General features: G+C 36.0%; 2 protein-coding genes across 2 annotated transcripts; both read right to left on the reverse strand.

Annotated features, from left to right (window-relative positions):
* Positions 1-991: 991 nt before the first annotated feature.
* LOC137720552 (S-type anion channel SLAH2) lies at positions 992-3629 on the reverse strand. Its single transcript, XM_068459635.2, has 5 exons — positions 3325-3629; positions 2715-3218; positions 1847-2620; positions 1683-1714; positions 992-1593 (listed from the first exon to the last, which is right to left on the reverse strand). Exons 1-5 carry the CDS (start codon positions 3484-3486, stop codon positions 1242-1244), a joined length of 1824 nt encoding a protein of 607 aa, XP_068315736.2. The 5' UTR covers positions 3487-3629; the 3' UTR covers positions 992-1241.
* Positions 3630-5875: 2246 nt separating this feature from the next.
* LOC137720551 (S-type anion channel SLAH2) lies at positions 5876-8124 on the reverse strand. The gene is made up of 4 exons (XM_068459634.2): positions 7454-8124; positions 6548-7321; positions 6412-6443; positions 5876-6313 (listed from the first exon to the last, which is right to left on the reverse strand). Exons 1-4 carry the CDS (start codon positions 8009-8011, stop codon positions 5950-5952), a joined length of 1728 nt encoding a protein of 575 aa, XP_068315735.1. The 5' UTR covers positions 8012-8124; the 3' UTR covers positions 5876-5949.
* Between the last annotated feature and the right edge of the window lie 9151 nt (positions 8125-17275).

Genomic DNA, 17275 nt, shown 5'->3' on the forward strand with positions numbered 1-17275 from the left:
TAAGAAATCATTATCAAGAGTAAAGAATGTAATTGTTAGCAAAACCAGCACCGGTATTTGTGCATTTTGTTGGCTAGCAGCCTAGCCACTCCCAATATGCTGAAAATCATGCTCTGGTACCAATGGAGGCAATGTAATAAGTAAAAGGAATCCTAAAACATAAAAGTTCGAAATCTATGAAAATATATGAGAGAAGCATTGATTTATAATATGAAGATAAGAACTTTACAAGCAAAGCTGAAGTTGCTTTTATAGTGACTTCAAACCCTCGCCAATAGGAAACCCTAAATGGAAACAAAATAACAAAATTCAGAACTTATTGTAAACAATGGCTTTCAGCCAAAAGCCCTTATACCATGGACGAAAGGGTAAGTTTTAATCGTCTCGCCATTTTTTACGAGAAGAAATCTTATCGTCGAACGTAAAATCTTTGTGTCAATTTGAGTAGCCCTACTTTAGAACTAGACTCTCATATTTAGACCCATGGGCTGCCTGGCACTGTGGCCCAAACAAAAAGAAATAAAACATAATAAATTCCGTTAAAAGGGTGCAGTGTGGTGCAAAATGCTAAGCACATGAAACTTGAGAAATCGGAAAGCCTACCAAGCTAGGGTTTTTGGTGGATATAGCAATTAGCATGGAGAAGTAATGCGGCGATGGCGAGGGCTATGGAGAGAAATCCGGCAGCAAGAGACCAGCATGATTGTCGAATGATGATCCATCAGGGGTCCTTATATATGATATTCCTATTCGTGATGAAGATGTAACCTTTGACGAATGCTAGTATTTCTCCACAACCCTATTACGATTCAAAACAACCAGAATCAAGTGCCCTAATTGTTCCGAAGGCTATTGTTAACAAATTTTTCATTTTTATGCTCACAAAAAGTCCCAATTTTCCCTTCCATTTTTTATGAAAGGCCTGAACTTACAACATATAGCTAGAGCCAAAGTAAATCCTAATTACGGTCATTCTCAAGAATGCATGCAATTTGTTAAGCAAAATCATTGACCTTTTTCTCTTGCGGTTCCAGAAAACTATCGTACACACATTATATTGCCAGTACCCTTCTCTCAAAACGATTCAGCAATCATAATTTTGCCCTAATCTTATTGATTTACGACCTAAGATATGTTTTTCACTCTACACATGTTCACGGGAACTATGAAATTTCGAACCTATGTTCCTCACATGTTCGAGTAGTGGCATAGTATCATATAAAGTAATCATTACTCGAACTTCACAGCTTGGCATCTTCTAAATCTTTATTTTCTAAACTTGTTGCTGACTTCAAGAATTTGTCAATATCCCTGGAGTCCGAGCTTCCATGTCTGAGGTGGAACCACTTCCTCTGTGCTTTTGGCTCTCTGTCACTGATGGCAATTGCAATGTCATTGGGGAAGAGGTCTTGAAGCACAAAGGCATGTAAGACGGTTACTATGAGGAGAATAGTGACTATGATTGTGGCAACGACTGATAGTATGACAGCCATTGCTTGTGTTACTGCATTCGTGACTTCGTTCGAGTACCTGATGGTTGCAATGGCAGCACCAGTCATTGGGAAAGTATATGCCCACCATGCCAATGAAAACCTATAAAATCAAATGTAAATGAATGCTAGAAAACTGAAGTATAAATGATGTATTATTTTAGACAGAAATGAATGGAAATGACATCTTACTTAAATCCTCTGAAGAAATTAACCCGAACTGCCTGTACAAGCAGCAAAGAAGGATGAAAAACAAAATTAGAAAACCTAGTCTTAATAAAATGGATGAATTGATTGTCAAAATTGTCTTGGTAATTCTAAAGCAGTGCATCTTAATTAGTTCAGGTAATACTTACCAGTGAGAGATAAAGGAACAACGCGATGAAGTACAAAATGCGTGAACCATAACCAAAGGAACCTTGGATTCTTGCCCATGCCATGGAAGCTACACTTGGTGCTGCAACAAAGAGAAAGAACACAGGATGGAGATCCTTTGGGATCGCAGTTTCATTCGTTGGAAGCCTCTGATAGAGAGTTACAAATAAGACTAAGTAGTGAGCCATCCCAACACCAAAGAAAAATATCGGTCCTTCTTTTAGTCCCATTGACGCACCTAGTAATGCCCCCACAAAGTTCCCGACAATTGAGATATGGTTAACAGGATTGGCTACCTTTGAAAGCCTACGTTGGCCACCGGACATCCATTGTCCATAGATTTTAAGCTCAAGGCATAAGATTGGGGTCATGAGAATGTACCAAAGAGCTGGATGCAGTTTGTTAGCAAATGAAGGTGGTACTCCAAGAGCTAAGAACAAGAGTGCTATCCATGGGGCAAAGAAGAAGTTGACACGGATTGGGTGGTAGTATTCACGACGAACTGCTTCAAAGTAAAGGGTCACCTTTAGAAGATAGATGCAGGCAACAACAACTAAAAGAGCAACTGAAATGCACCATAAAACTAGATTTGGTATTAAGTTTAAGTGGAGATATTTCGTGGAGGCAGAGGTAGGAATGGTCTTCCACAAAATAGCTTGGCTGCTAACACCAAGGCAAATGCTAAATGCGGAAACAGGATACCGCAGAAGAAATGGCCACTGTTTGTCTTCTGGAAGGAGTATTTTCTCGGAAGCCTGTTTGATCAAATTAAGATGCGGGATAAAAATGTGAAAAGCAAGGCAATATGAAACATTATTTGTAAATGTTGAAGAACATCAAGGACATTACCTTAAGGGTGTCTAACTCTGGCCCTTCAAGTGCATCAAAGTATCGGTCTGCAGGTAAACGTTCAACTTCTGCATTTTGCGCATTATCATTCTCCGTTTCAGTCTCCCTTGGTGTCTTTCCACGGAGTAGGGTCATCTGCCTTTCAAGTTTCCCGGACCATGTTTTGAAACTATCAAACCTCTTATCCTTCAACCTTTCAATGTTCGGATGATAAGAACAGTGTCCATTGATAGTCGCTTGCTCAATTGCAGCTCTTTTTGGCATTGGCTGGGAGTGAAATTTCACGCCTTTCGGCTGTTTGCTGCCGCTGATCTCAGTTGGGGAAGAAGAATTTGGAATTTCATTGTTGGAACTTGTTTCACCACCGAAGAGCATTCTTTTGCTGTTTTGTAAATGAATTTCCATTGGTGACGGTGGCATGCTAATAGAAATGGAATAAACCCTTTGATGATTTGGGAGTTCGGATTCATCAACTATGCTTTCTAAAGCAGCTATCTCAATTCCCTGCACATACAATTGGATACCAGAAGTTACCATACGATGAAATTGACACGAAAACAAAGTAGAGAAGTAAATCTTACACACGAAAAGAAGGTTTTCAATAAATTACTTCAGCTGGACTGATAGGTTGATGATCACTTGATTGTACAAATATACTCTCCTCAACATTATCAAATCCAACCACTTCATTTGATGATATATATTTGATAAGAGACGGAAGTTCCGGGGAATTCTGGTTTCCAGAATCCAGATTTTTGCTGTTCTCCATCATCACCGTTAAGAAATACAGCTGAAAACATTAAGAAATGCAGCTAAATGTGCAGTATATATAAACAGATGAGCACTGTTTTCTGGCGCAACAATTATACAATTTTTCAAATCTAGGCTGTCCCAGTCGAATTACCGTCCGACACATCATGTGGCTTGAAGGGGATATCACCTATTTTATATTAATTGTTTAACAAATACAGAAGACGATGAAAATTGTGAGTACAACTTGTAATTTGTTAATTGCACTGCAATGAAAAATATACGCAAGTCAAACCAAAGCAGAAAACTACATGAAAGGAAACGTACATTCTTATACTACTGCTTCTCATAAGTGCTTTTCTATTAGAAGTGCATCGATCTTAAAAAACGAAAATATTTATTGAGAAAATACTTTAATTGCTTCTTAAAATAAGGACATAGCCTGTTTATTTCATTAAACACTTTAAACTGATTTTGTAACTTAAAATCACTTTTAATTTTTCTATTAAACATTATTAGAAGCAGTTTTAAACGCTTTTAATTATTTTAAAAACACTATTTGATATGAACATAATCCTTTTCTATTTATGTTTCATCGTCGGTCAACCACTCTGGAATAAAATTGCAAATTTGCAAGGCTAAGTTACAAAACATCAGAATATCAACAGCTGTTAGTCAGATGTTAATGCTAAAAAAGGGGCCGTACAAGTAGAAGAAGCAGTCCCCACATACAACTAGAACAACAAGATTAACATTAGTTTAGTACTGAAAATTACTGAATATCTGGGGACTGATAGGTACTAATATTTGGTGACTGATAATTGCCTTGGCATATTCTTGAAAAAAATTCAAACATGGTTGCCAATACAATCCGGAAAATTGGGACTTTTTAATTAAGTACTAATTAATACAGCTAAGCTTACATTATAAAATTAATACATCTAAACCTGTAGCAATCCGATAACTTGTCTTAATGTGTAATTTTGTTCGTCTGATTTCCTGGCCCTTGCGTATGCCAGATTAAAAAAATACAAAATACAGCTAAATCCGGGAAATCATGAGATATCCTCTTATAGGGTTATTCCACCTTGCATGCATACTCCATCTGAAAACTAAGAACTAATCCCAAAGTCAACTGAAAATTGCAGCGATAAGCTGCAGTGTGACTCAGCGAAGATGGCAGAGATGGCAACAATTCGCGAAGGTCTCCGGGCATGCTGTAGGGAAGAAGTGCAGGACTTAATCATTGACTCTGATGCGCATGAGGTGATTCGCGTACTGAATAAGGAGATGAAACCAGATGCTATTGCGGAAGGTTTAGTTGATGATATTTGGATGTTGAGTGAATGCGTTCGTTCCATAGAGTTTTTGTTCTCGCCGGGAGAAGGCAATCGAGCAGCACACTCGTGGTGGACTTTGTTTTTAAAGAGGGAGGCTCGTTCGAGTGGGATTGTATTGGTCCTCTTTTTATGTTTAATACTTTAGTTGGGGATCTAAACCTTTCGATTCGAAGTTAATATTATTTATCTCTTTGAGAAAAAAAAAGTCAAATAAAATAAAATAAAACTGATCCCAGATTTTATGCCCAAAGAGAAATAGAGGCCACTGAATCTGGTAACTGACCCAAAGTTAAACAAGCAATGGGAATGAAAAAAAAAAAGAAAAAATGGATTCTTTTCATGACTTACCTAAAATTCGTAATGGATAAACTCAATTTCAGGAATTTGATTAATTAGGGGAGGAGATGTTAATCTAATTCCTTTTTTTGAAGAAAGTTGAGGTTTCATCATAAAATCATTTATCAATCTGGGGAGTAGTCCAACTTACTTATAAGTTCATGCAAGGTGTCTTCTCCTATCAATGCGTGATTCATTCTCAATGCGCCCCTTCACGTGTGATGAATTTTCAAGCCTAATACGTGGACAACACAATGAAGTAACATGAAACACGTGTGGGCGTTTGACTTTACACGTAGGACAACCTACTCTCATACCATGAAAAAAGTTGGGATTCTACCATAAAACCAATTGGCAATATGGGGAGTAGCCTAACCTCTTATAAGTTGCAAGGTTCCTCCTCTCATCAATGTGAGATTCATTCTCAACACGCCCCCTCACGTGTGACAAATTTTCAAGACAAACACGTGGACAACATGATTTAGCTAATGTGGAGCACGTGTGGCCATTGGGCTTCACACATCGGCCAATCTGCTCTAATACCATGAAAAAAGATGAGGTTCCACCATAAAACTAATTGTCAACATGGGGGTAACCCAATGTACTGACAAGCTCATGCAAGGTCCCTCCTCCTATCATTGTGAGATTCATTCTCAACACTTTCCTTACCTTTTCTCATTCCGAAGTTATCCAATTCCTTATTCCTCTATTAGTGATAATTAAATAAGCCCTTAGTTTAAACTCGAATATCACTTGTATAAAAAATGAAAAACCATAGATCCTTTTATTTTTTTTCAGCTAATTACATTTTACACCATGGCATCTCGATGCAAGTTTCTCTCTGAAGTTTGGGGTTGCATCTCAAAATGGGTCACGATCTTGACAGCTTCTGAATCGTTGTTCTCGTAGCCATTTACATGGAACCACTTCTTGTTAGGGTTTGGCTTTCTGTCACTAATGGCAATTGCAATGTCATTAGGGAAGAGGTTTTGAAGCACTAAGCCATGCAAGATTGTTGTTATGAGAAGAGCAATGACTGTGATTATGGCAATGAGAGAGAGTATGACAGCCAGAGCTTGTGTTACCACATTTGTGACTTCATCTGAATACTTGATGGTTGCAATGGCAGCACCAGTCATTGGGAAAGTATAAGCCCACCATGCCATAGAAAACCTATGAAAACACAAATGCAAATAAATGTGATCAGAAAAATATCCAAGTCCAAAAATTACAAAATTTGGATTCAGTTTAGAATGAAAGCGATATCTTACTTAAATCCTCGGAAATAATTAACCCGGACTACCTATAAGAGCACGAAAAGCTAAAAGTTACAAATTAATACTCAATACTAGCCAGGCTTAACAAAATGGACATGATCAGATCTTAGTTCAGGTTATATATACTTGCCAGTGAGAGATAAAGGAACAAGGAAATGAAGTACGCAATCCGCGAGCCATGATCAAAGGAGCCTTGGATTTTTGCCCATGCTACTGAAGCTATACTTGGTGCTGCAACAAAGAGAAAGAACACAGGATGGAGTTCTTTTGGGATCACGGTATCATTTGTTGGAAGTCTTTGGTAGAGAGTAACAAATAATACAATGTAGTGAACAAACCCTATAGCAAAGAAGAATATTGGTCCTTCTTGTAGTCCCATTGATGCACCAAGCAACGCCCCCACAAAGTTCCCAGCTATTGCGAGATGGTTGAAAGGATTTGCCACCTTTGAAAGCCTACGCTGGCCTCCGAACATCCACTGTCCATAGATTTTAAGCTCAAGACATAGAAGCGGAGTCATAAGAATGTACCAAAGAGATGGATGCAGGTTGTTAGCAAATGAAGGTGGCACTCCAAGAGCTAAGAACAAGAGGGCTATCCATGGAGCAAAGAAGAAATTGATACGGATTGGATGGTGGTACTCACGGCGAACTGCTTCAAAGTAAAGGGCTACTTTTACAAGGTAGATGCAAGAAACAATAGCTAAAAGGACAACTGAAATGCACCACAAAACTATATTTATTGTTAAGCTCAAGTGGAGAAATTTCATTGAGGCAGAGGTAGGCAGGGCCTTCCACAAAATTGCTTGGCTGCTAACGCCGAGGCAGATGCTAAACGAAGAAACTGGATACCGAAGAAGAAATGGCCACTGTTTGTCTTCCGGAAGCAGTATTTCCTCTGAAGGCTGTTAAATCAAAAGTTGAGAGGAAAAATATAAATGTTAGCTTCAAAGGAGAACAACCAAAATCATATAAAAGATAACAATATCAAAATGTTGCAAGTATTTAATAGGAACATAACACAAAAGACAGATTACCCTAAGAGTATCCAACTCTGGCCCTTCCAATGCATCAAAGTATCGGTCTGCAGGTAAACGCTCGATTTCTTCAATTTTCCCATTAACATTCTCAGATTCAGTTTCCCCCGGTCTATTTCCATGGAGAAGCGTTATCTTCCTGTCGAGTTTTCTGGACCATGTTTTGAAAGTATCAAATCTCTTATCTTTCAAACTTTCAATACTCGGGTGAGAAGGGAAATGCCCAGTGTTCATTTCCTCTTCAAATCCAGAGCTTTTTTCCATTGGCTGAAGGTGAAATTTTGCTGTCTTCGGCAGTGTGCTGCTGCTAGCACCTTTAAGTGTGGCAGAAGAAGCTGGGATTCCACCGATGAAGAGATTTCTTTTTTTGTTCTGCAAATGGATTTCCTCTGGTGATGTTGGCATGCTAATAGCAACAGAATGCGCAGGTTCATCGGATCTAATCTCCTTAGCATCACCAAAGCCAACCTCTTCATTTGATGGTATATACTTGATGAGACATGGAAGTTCAAGGGATTTCTGTTTTCCAGAATTCATATTTTTGTTATTTTTCATCATAAAAATTTGCAGCACAAATTGTTAGGTGCATCAGAAACTGCCATATTAAGTCGAACAATTTACCAACGTTTGCATATGGGGACAGTCCTAATCGATGTCATGAATCACTCACGATTAATCGAAAAAAATATGCAATATAATCAAACCACCGAAAGTTACATTAGTGTGAATTGTGAAGATATTTTCAAAAGTTTTTTGTGGTGGATCATGTATGTTGCAAAGATATTTTCAAAACTATTTTTCTGTGGTTGATGTACATATCTTACATGTTATATTAATTGTGGATGAATATGCTACTTTATGACTATTTTCAAAATTTCATACATACTTGATTAGCTTTTTTTTCTTTGTCGAACTTTATACATATTTTCTATGTTTTGCTACTTGCTGAATTAGTATTAAAACCTTTTGTTATAATTAAATATTAAGCTCATTATTTATGTAAATTAAACATAAAATCTTTCATTTATAAATAAGAGAAAATGCCACTAAGACTGGTACTAGCTAGTGATCTCAACTTACTGGGCATGTTTGCTTTTGGGTTAGTGCTCTCAACTAATTCGGCCTGATTCAATATTATTGTTCCCAACTCAATTGGCCCAATTCAACATCGGCATTTATTTTGGGTCAATATTGCGAACATAGAACTTATACCGGAGTGCTATGTGAAATTGTGAATCTTAATGCTTAGCCTAGCTAAAAATAAGAGCTCCTAGAAGTTATACCGGAGTCCTATGTGAAATTTTCATGCTCGGTTCGGATCAGATCATAAATGTTGCTACAAGTTCACATTTTAGCCTTCATGTGTGGCCAGAGGAGACTGAAATACCTCTGTGACTCTTCTCGACCTCTGAAAGAGTGGACCCATAAACTGATCCATTTAAAAAAAAAAAAAAAAAAAAAAGTACTATGTTTGGCTTCTATCGCAATCAATTGCTCCCTAATCTTACCTAAGCTTCTAATCTCAACTCTTCAAAAAATTCAATGGTCACGACTCACAATTGAATGTTAATCTTTTCATAATGCATTGACATTTTAAAATTTTCTTTTCCAATCTTGAAATTAGTTTTACGCATTTTGATATATGGTTCAGGGCCATGGTACTTGGGTGAACTCTATTTCATTGAGTACTGAATATGCTCTTCGTATGGGAGCCTTTAACACACTTGCAAGCAATATTCATCTCCGGAGGAAATGAAGAAGGTTATTTTTTTATTGTTTTGCTTACAGTTGCATTTGTTTTCCTTGTTCCGTCGAAGTTTCTAAAAAATAGAAAAAGAAAATAATTGAAACGTTACCGATTACCCCATGGTCTATACGTAACATTTTTGCTTTTGCTCCAATGCTCTCCACTCACTTGGCACAATTCAATATAAGCATGAATTTCCCATCCCCACAAACATAGAAGTAACAAATTTACTCTTTCGTGCTTTCCCTAGCTAAAAATTAGAAGGTTACAAACTTCGTCTAGAGAGCATAATCTTGTGGATCATCGGGCAAGTGTATACTTATGTGTGTCATGACAGAACTTCTTCGTCTGGTGGAGAGCACAGTAGGAAATCTTCATGCTTTGGTACCATGTAGATATCTTAAAAATGCATTATATTGTATTGATATCACAAGGTACATATATATACAAGTCTATAACTTGGGGCTCAAAGAACATAAAATCCATAAGAATTACAAAACCTAGTCAAATAAAATCGTAACCGGATTTTCCTACCCTAACAATGCCCATCAAGTTCTTTCCAATGTTAGTACAATGGGGTAGAAGCTACTGGAGAGGGAAGCCAACAATTGCTACTTTTATAGTAGGCCATTCGACATGTTGCCATTTTCCTTTTGGGTGTGGGGGCTAACGACATTATGTTTTATTGATTAAACAAGATTAAAGATGATCTGATTAGTGGTGTGGTATTCTAACGTGACAGAATCTCAAGAATATTGCCAGGATCTTCTTCTTTTTTGTCCTTTTGTTGGTCATGTTTAATCAACATTTTCTTTTAAACTGTATAAAAGATTGCGCAATCTAATTAAAATCCAGTTAATCCTCGGTTTTGGTCCAGGCCTACCCCAAGACTTGACCTTATTTTCCCCCAGTTTTTTGCTCATTGCAATAGAAAGACCGACCTCACCCCCCACACCACCCCCCCCCCCCCCCCCCCGCGGCGAAAAAAAGAGGATCAGGGTTAGTTTCCAAGCACCTTTGTTCTTGAGAATAAAACCCTAACCAAGATTCTTTATTTTACGACTATTTTATGAACAATCAAACGGTTTAATTTGGCCCTACTTTTTTGGAACCAAGGCTTCGTGGACATTTGTTAAGCTACCTGAATCGGAGGCACAAGAGTGGGAATTTCTTGTGAATCTTTTACTTTGTGGGACTAGTACTGGACTGCTGCGCTTGGCATAAGTTTAGTGGTCAAATTGCATCCTTATATTTCGTTTCCTAAACAAATGATTTCTTCCCCACCAAGCACTAGCTAGTCAGCACTATAAGAAGCCAATGAAACATATATCCGAGGCAATTTATCAGTTATATATACCATGCCCAATTAATATATATGTAAACCACTAAACCCTACATGTGTAAAGTATCAACCCAAATGTTGTCACATCAATCTTTGTTACCACTAATTCATTAATGCATTTCGATGACCTAATTAAAAACAGGGATTTAGAGTCGATCATGCAAGACACAATTGAGAAGGTGACACAATTTTCAGTGATTTTGCATCCAACAGGTACCTAGCTACGATCAAGGAAATGGTAGACACAGTCCCAAACAAATGATATAATATAAATAAAAAAATTAGTTATCAACTCAGGATATGAAGGTATGTTTTGTATCGAAAATTTGTCAAATCTTGCATGTGTTTATAAGAGAGTTTGGAAATTTGTCAACCTGCTCTAATATACCATGAAGGATGTTGATGTTCTACCTTAAAGATAATTGACAATATAATAGTAATTTAACTCTTTATAAGCCCTTACAAGGTTTAGTTCTTAGCTCATTTTGAACTTTTTGCCTTTAAATTTCTATATATGTATTTGCCACTTTTTAACGGGCTCTCAGAATAAAAAGTGTTGATCCACATTTGTTTGTTTAGTCTCGCTCTTTATCTTGAGAGCCAATAGTGTTGATGGTCGTTTTCTCCTCGTTTACGAAAGAGAAAGACCATCAAACTTCATACAGTAAGGAAAACGATAGATCGAAGCAGTGTGAAAGGGTTGAAAATTCACGAAAGTAACATCTCTTAGTTGAAAGCTACAACTGCAACTTGGCATGGAAATAGGAAGGCATATTGTCCTAACATAACCTGATAACGACGGCTTTACTGCATGGGTTTACTTCTCCCCTTTGCTTTTCGGGTGTGGCCCTGAAAATGGCGGGTCTACATTCGAGCACATAATCATGCACAGATGCACGCGAGCACACAGGAAGATGGCTAAAAGAATAGAATTTTATATTTAAAATAAGAAATAAAAATTGATAGTTAAGCTTGATGAAATATATATGGATTTGAATTCTTAGGGCTTTGCCTGCACCTTTTAGGGTTTTACTTTTAGGGTTTTTTCAAAAGTGAGATAGTTGTCATATTGTTGTTTGCCTCCCTTAATTTTAGACATGCTTAGGTCTTAAGTTCCATCTTTCTGTGTGGATGTGTCACTTGGCACCAGAAACAACAACAAAAAAACAGTCGGCATCTCCTGGCTGGGCCAACCTGGGCAAACTATTGGTCTACAATTTTTTTATTTGTTTAATTAAGATTTATTAGGTCTTACACAGCCTGTGTGGGTCGGTTTTTGTGTGCCTTCTGAATCTCCACTCACATGCATAACACCCACCTTATTAATGCATGTTTAATTAGATCTAATTATGTGTAGTGCTTTCTCTAGTATGAAACTCTTTCATATGGAGGTCATATTACAATGTTTTGATTAATCATGTTTAATTTTATGACTTGTTTTGATTAATCCTGCTTTATATTATGAACTTGAAAACATGTCAAATCTTCATAACTCTCTCTCTCTCTCTCTCTCTAAAAGTCATTGTCTTATACACTAAACTAACCATGTGCTCGCACTTAAGTCCTACATCAACATCATTGTATACTGCTTTAGCTTTACCAACCCAAAGGCAAACTTGGGCCTCAAGAAAAGAAGTCTTATCATTTTTAATTCATCGCTATAAATTCCTATGGTAACACAGAATTTGTTTAGCTAGAATGATAGTGAAGGGAGTTGAAGTTTTACCCCAAAAGTAATTGGCAAATAAGAGGAGTGGTACAACTTTTTATAAGGACATGCAAGGTCCTTTAATTCCCAATTAGGATTCACTCTCTCGACACCCCTCACTGTTTGTGGCATTTAACGACTCACTACGTAAGTTAATTATCTATTTTATACTATAAAAGAAGTCAAGGTTTTACCATAAAACAAATTAACTCTTTTGTAACATAATAACATATAAACTTTTACAATGAGTTATTTCTTCACATCCTCCGGGTGCAACCAATATCAAGGGGCAGAGGTAATGGTTTCATTATTGGCACACACAGCAGCTGACGGATCTGCAATTCCATTGGCTAATGTTGGTGGAAGATCCAATTAACGTACACATGTATAAAGATCCAAGACTTCTCTAAATGGAAATATTATGTGTGTGTGCGCGCGTATGTGTGTGTGTGTATATATATATTATTGAGTAAAAAAGGCCCTTTAATTAGAGTGAAGTTTTCATTAGTATTATAAATTTTTTATTTGATTTTTGGTTGGGTAGCAGAATAGTTACTTAGCTGATTGGAAAGGCGACATGCAACAAAACATCAACAAGGAAAAGAAAGGAGTACACTTTGCTTTTTCATCAACAAGGAAAACAAGGGAGTACACTTTGACTGCTTTTTTCTAAAGTGAAAAATTGTGGATGCATAATTTTATTTTTTTACGCTTTCTGAAAATTATGATTGAGATCTCCGCAAATAAAATTATTTGAAAGATTATATATGCACAACCAACATGCATGGAATAGGAAAAACAAAAAGGTTTGGTGAATCATAACATCTCCTCTCAAAAGGGTATTGATTTCAAAATGATTTGTACAACAGAACTGAGAAGACTTGTATATATATACATCTCTGCTAAAAGATGTAGTCTCTGAGTAATTAGACAAACTAATTAACATCTACTTAACAAACTGTCAATAGCAATATTAGAATTGAACCTTTAATTACCATAGCTTGTTTTAGTTTTGAGTCAAATTCTAGATAAAATCAGTTGGATATATTTCCGTTTGGGGCCAAATAATGTTTATGTGGCCAACAAATATTTTGAAATACCTATATGCTGTCTCTCAGTGAGGACAACCATCACATCCGTTTGTAAGAGAGGTAAAGGAGTTTGAAGAATTATATGCATGGTTGAAAATTCTCCTCGCACAATCATGACTAGTTGATGAACTTCTCTACGCAAATTGCCAAATCATGAGAGAGAAAGCTGATAATTCACAAAAAAAAAAAAATTGGAGAAAAAGCCAATTAATTAACCTGTTGAATAATAAAAAAAGAAGAACAAAAGAATGTGTGTTGACCCGACCATGACCACCATAACTGCTAATTGTATATATATTTTTTTTGGTCTGTGCTAATTTTCCTTTTATATTGTTGTTTTTCTCTTAATTATTTGCCAAAACCCTAATTTATAATGAAAGAAGCTTTTTGGGGCGCGGACTTGGACCTGTAGTGTGTGACTAAGTGAGTACTTGAGCAAAAAGTAGTTAAAAGCTAAAGTGGCATTGCGTGTAACCCACCAATGGAAATGTGGACAAAAGATTTGTGAACCAAAGCATGTGCAGCTGAGGTGTGAAAGCCCTCAAGGACCAAGAAGATACGATGGATGCTCAAAGGAATCTCTGTGACTAGTCTTGTAATTTCAGATCATCTGTCTCATATATTATATACAGAGTATATACATTTTGCTTTTTTTGGCTATGACACATGTATTATTCATCAAATCTTACTTTAGTTTCTACATTCTATTTTGACTCATTTTATCACCTTCACTATTTTCTTCTTTTTTCACTTTATCCCTTACACTCTATATATATTGTCTCACTTTAACACATGCATTCTTCCTCAATGTCTCACTCTATCCTACGTCGTCAAATAAGTTAAAAAGAGATGTTAATTGTGCTAATGTGGCATGGACAATTTAATCTTTTTAACTTTATTAGTAAGACCTGCTCAAACCAGAGTTTGATTTTTCAGATTAAGAAAAATAAAGAAAAAGAAAGTGATATAGGTAGAGATTCTCGTGGTAGAACCCTAGAATCTTTGCAAAAGGATCTGAAAACATTGAAATTGATTTGCGAATCTTGAAATTCAACATTCTCTTTTTATATTTCAACCTTCTCTTCTTATATTTTTCTCTTAATATGGAGAAATCAAATCCTAATTTGTGTTTAACCTACCTCCCATTACCCATGAGTTCCACGAACATTTCATGTATGTCAAAATAGTTAATGACTTTCTTAACTTATTTGGCGCAATAGGATAAAGTGGGACATTGAGGAAGAGTGTAAGTGTTAAAGTAAAACAATATAGAATATAGCTAGGGGGGTAAAGGGAGGATACAAAGGAAGAGTACAAATAACAAGTTGAGATAATATAAAATGTAGAGAGTAAAGTGAGAGACTGGATAAAGAGTAGAGGTGTTATACCTAATTAAAAATAAGCATATATATTTTGCCCTAAAACCATCGAGGAAAGATGCTCTAATATATAATGCATGTCTCAATTGATAAGTTAATGATAAGAGCTCTAACTTCTCACTTGCTCTTTCCGCGAAGCTTCTTATTGGCGACTGTATCTGTATGTGCATGCAAGGTAAAAACCCTAAAAGCCATCCTTTTCTTTAGTTTTTAGTTCACTCGATCACAAGTCACCGCCCTTGCCTGCATGCCTTCACATGGGAGAATTTGACGCCACAACATAATCCTTCATATTTTTATCAAGCTAGCTACACTACAGTGCTACAGTACATGGATCCCCACTCACCCATCAGTGCCATCACACAAAAAACCAGAAAATAAAGTTGTGAAGTATACAACAAGAAAAGTAGGACGGGCAGAAATTGTATGGAGGGTTCTAAGATTGACTGTTTTCTCTTCAAATATTAATTTTAACGATGAACAAAAGCTTATATGCATATATTCTTGAACACTGTTATTTCCGTTTTATCAAACTTGGACTTAATCACACTTACTACAACTGTGTAAAATATCTATCCCTTGTTTAAAAAAAAAAAAAAAAATTATCGTTTTTAAGTTTGTCTTAGCAAAAGTTATGTCAATTATATGGTTTGCGTTAGGGAATCTATGAAAATTGATGATTAAGCAACCATAATATCTCCAAATACTTAAATTGTATATAAACTCATAAAGGATTATCTATCAAAACCGTTTTATAGGATTGTTAAGCTTGATTAGGGTTGTAACTTTTTTCTCCTTTTGAAACAACAATGTGTGGATTCGAAGTTAACAAAACGTATAACTTTTGTATTGTGGCAGCCGCCTCTTTTTAGTCATTTTGCACTTTCTGTAGTGGCAGCAATACTATTGAAACCAAAATATTTCTTCAAAAGAACGACGAAACGTGCAAATTACCTTTTTGAGTCATGTGCTTTCTAAAGTAGTGATCGAAAGTAAAAAAAATATAAAAATGAAAACCCTACAAAAAGTAATTGAATAAGAAACAATAATATTCAGAGTCCAAGATAAATAATAATATCTTGGATTATAATAACTATTTTTTCAATTACCGACGTTACGTACCTATAAAGATTTTTTACTTGTGTTTGAGAAATGAGTAAATAAAAATGATTTTAACGTTAACTTGTATCGGACGTGTCTTTTACCAATTTGTTTGAATGCTCCATTAATTTACGGTTTCTAGCGGATTTCAATTTTACAAATTGCAAAGAAACATAATTTGCAAAGAGGTATATTTGATTCTACATATGACAATTTATGAAGTAATTCTTATAGGATGAGTCAGTCCAAGTTACAACGGGGGTGTACAATTTCCTTCTAAATATTGTGGCCAATTTGCTAAACCAAGATCACCTACACCAAATGGGAACATTTTAATTCCTTCAATCTGTTTCTAAAACAACTAGATTAACTGATAGCTAGGATCCTTAATTAGCAATAGGACAACGGAAAAACAAAGAGGAAGACTCTTTGTCAATCACTCTTCCCATTTCTCCCTCGTCCCCGCTGTTCTTCATTTGTGGATGACTACATAAAAACCGTAAATTAGTAAGTTCAATTTGCAGTTTAAATGAGTGGATGAAAGAAAAGCCCAATAGGCACTTATATATCCATCACTTAAAAGCAGATGAACCAAAAACTTAATGCAATTTTTAGGAGGTCTGGGTGGAGAGGAATCTGTAGTTTGCATGCTTTGAGTACACTCTCTTCCTGCAGTGGGATTTTGTTAGAAACCCTAAAAGAAAGAAATAAGCCAATAATAATACAAAATGATTCTTTTATCAAAAACTGAAATTGGAAGAATATAGGAATGGAGCATCTGGTGACATGCCTGTAAGTGAAAAGAAACTCAACCCTAATTTTTTTTTTTTAATAAACGATATTATTTATATTAACGCGGGGGAGGGGGGATGGTCTCTCAATGGGCTAGCAATAATGTGGTTTAAATTTATCTTTGGCGAGAATCAAACCTAATACCTTTCACTTATAATTAAATGAAAATGAATATTATTAAACCCTAGTACTAAATGGCAACTCAACCCTAAATTGCTCAAATGTTAAAGTATTTAATCCGCCAGACCTAACAAATAATAACTCAACCTTAATTTCTTACCATGCACCCTTCTTAAATAAATAAAATCAAGAGTTTCAGTCACTTAGTACTACAGTCTAGTGAAATTTTTCTTCACTTTCTATTACTTTTAGCTCAAATACTAAAGTATTTAATCCCCAGACCTAACAAATTATAACATATCCTTAATTTCTTACCATGTACCCTTCCTAAATAAATAAAATCAAGAGTTTTAGCCACTTAGTACTATGATCTAGTGAAATTCCTCTTCACAGTGAGAAGTCTTATGTTTGATTCTTGACAAATGTGAATATGAACCACATTATTATGGCTAACACATTTTGAGGCTTAGCCCACTCCTCCACCTCTTAATGTAGATAATTAATGTCATTTGTTCAAAAAAAAAATCTAGAGTTTTAAGTAA

This window comes from Pyrus communis, chromosome 1 (assembly GCF_041283825.1).
Source record: "Pyrus communis isolate YQ-2024b chromosome 1, ASM4128382v1, whole genome shotgun sequence".
NCBI lineage: Eukaryota > Viridiplantae > Streptophyta > Magnoliopsida > Rosales > Rosaceae > Pyrus > Pyrus communis.

Coding starts and splice junctions, on each gene's coding strand:
- LOC137720552 (XM_068459635.2), bottom strand. CDS start 3,486: ATGATGGAGAACAGCAAAAATCTGGATTCTGGAAACCAGAATTCCCCG. Junction 3,219..3,324: donor AACCTATCAGTCCAGCTGAA/GTAATTTATTGA, acceptor TTGTATGTGCAG/GGAATTGAGATAGCTGCTTT. Junction 1,715..1,846: donor TGTTCCTTTATCTCTCACTG/GTAAGTATTACC, acceptor CTGCTTGTACAG/GCAGTTCGGGTTAATTTCTT.
- LOC137720551 (XM_068459634.2), bottom strand. CDS start 8,011: ATGATGAAAAATAACAAAAATATGAATTCTGGAAAACAGAAATCCCTT. Junction 7,322..7,453: donor CAGAGTTGGATACTCTTAGG/GTAATCTGTCTT, acceptor TTGATTTAACAG/CCTTCAGAGGAAATACTGCT. Junction 6,314..6,411: donor AATTATTTCCGAGGATTTAA/GTAAGATATCGC, acceptor GTGTTTTCATAG/GTTTTCTATGGCATGGTGGG.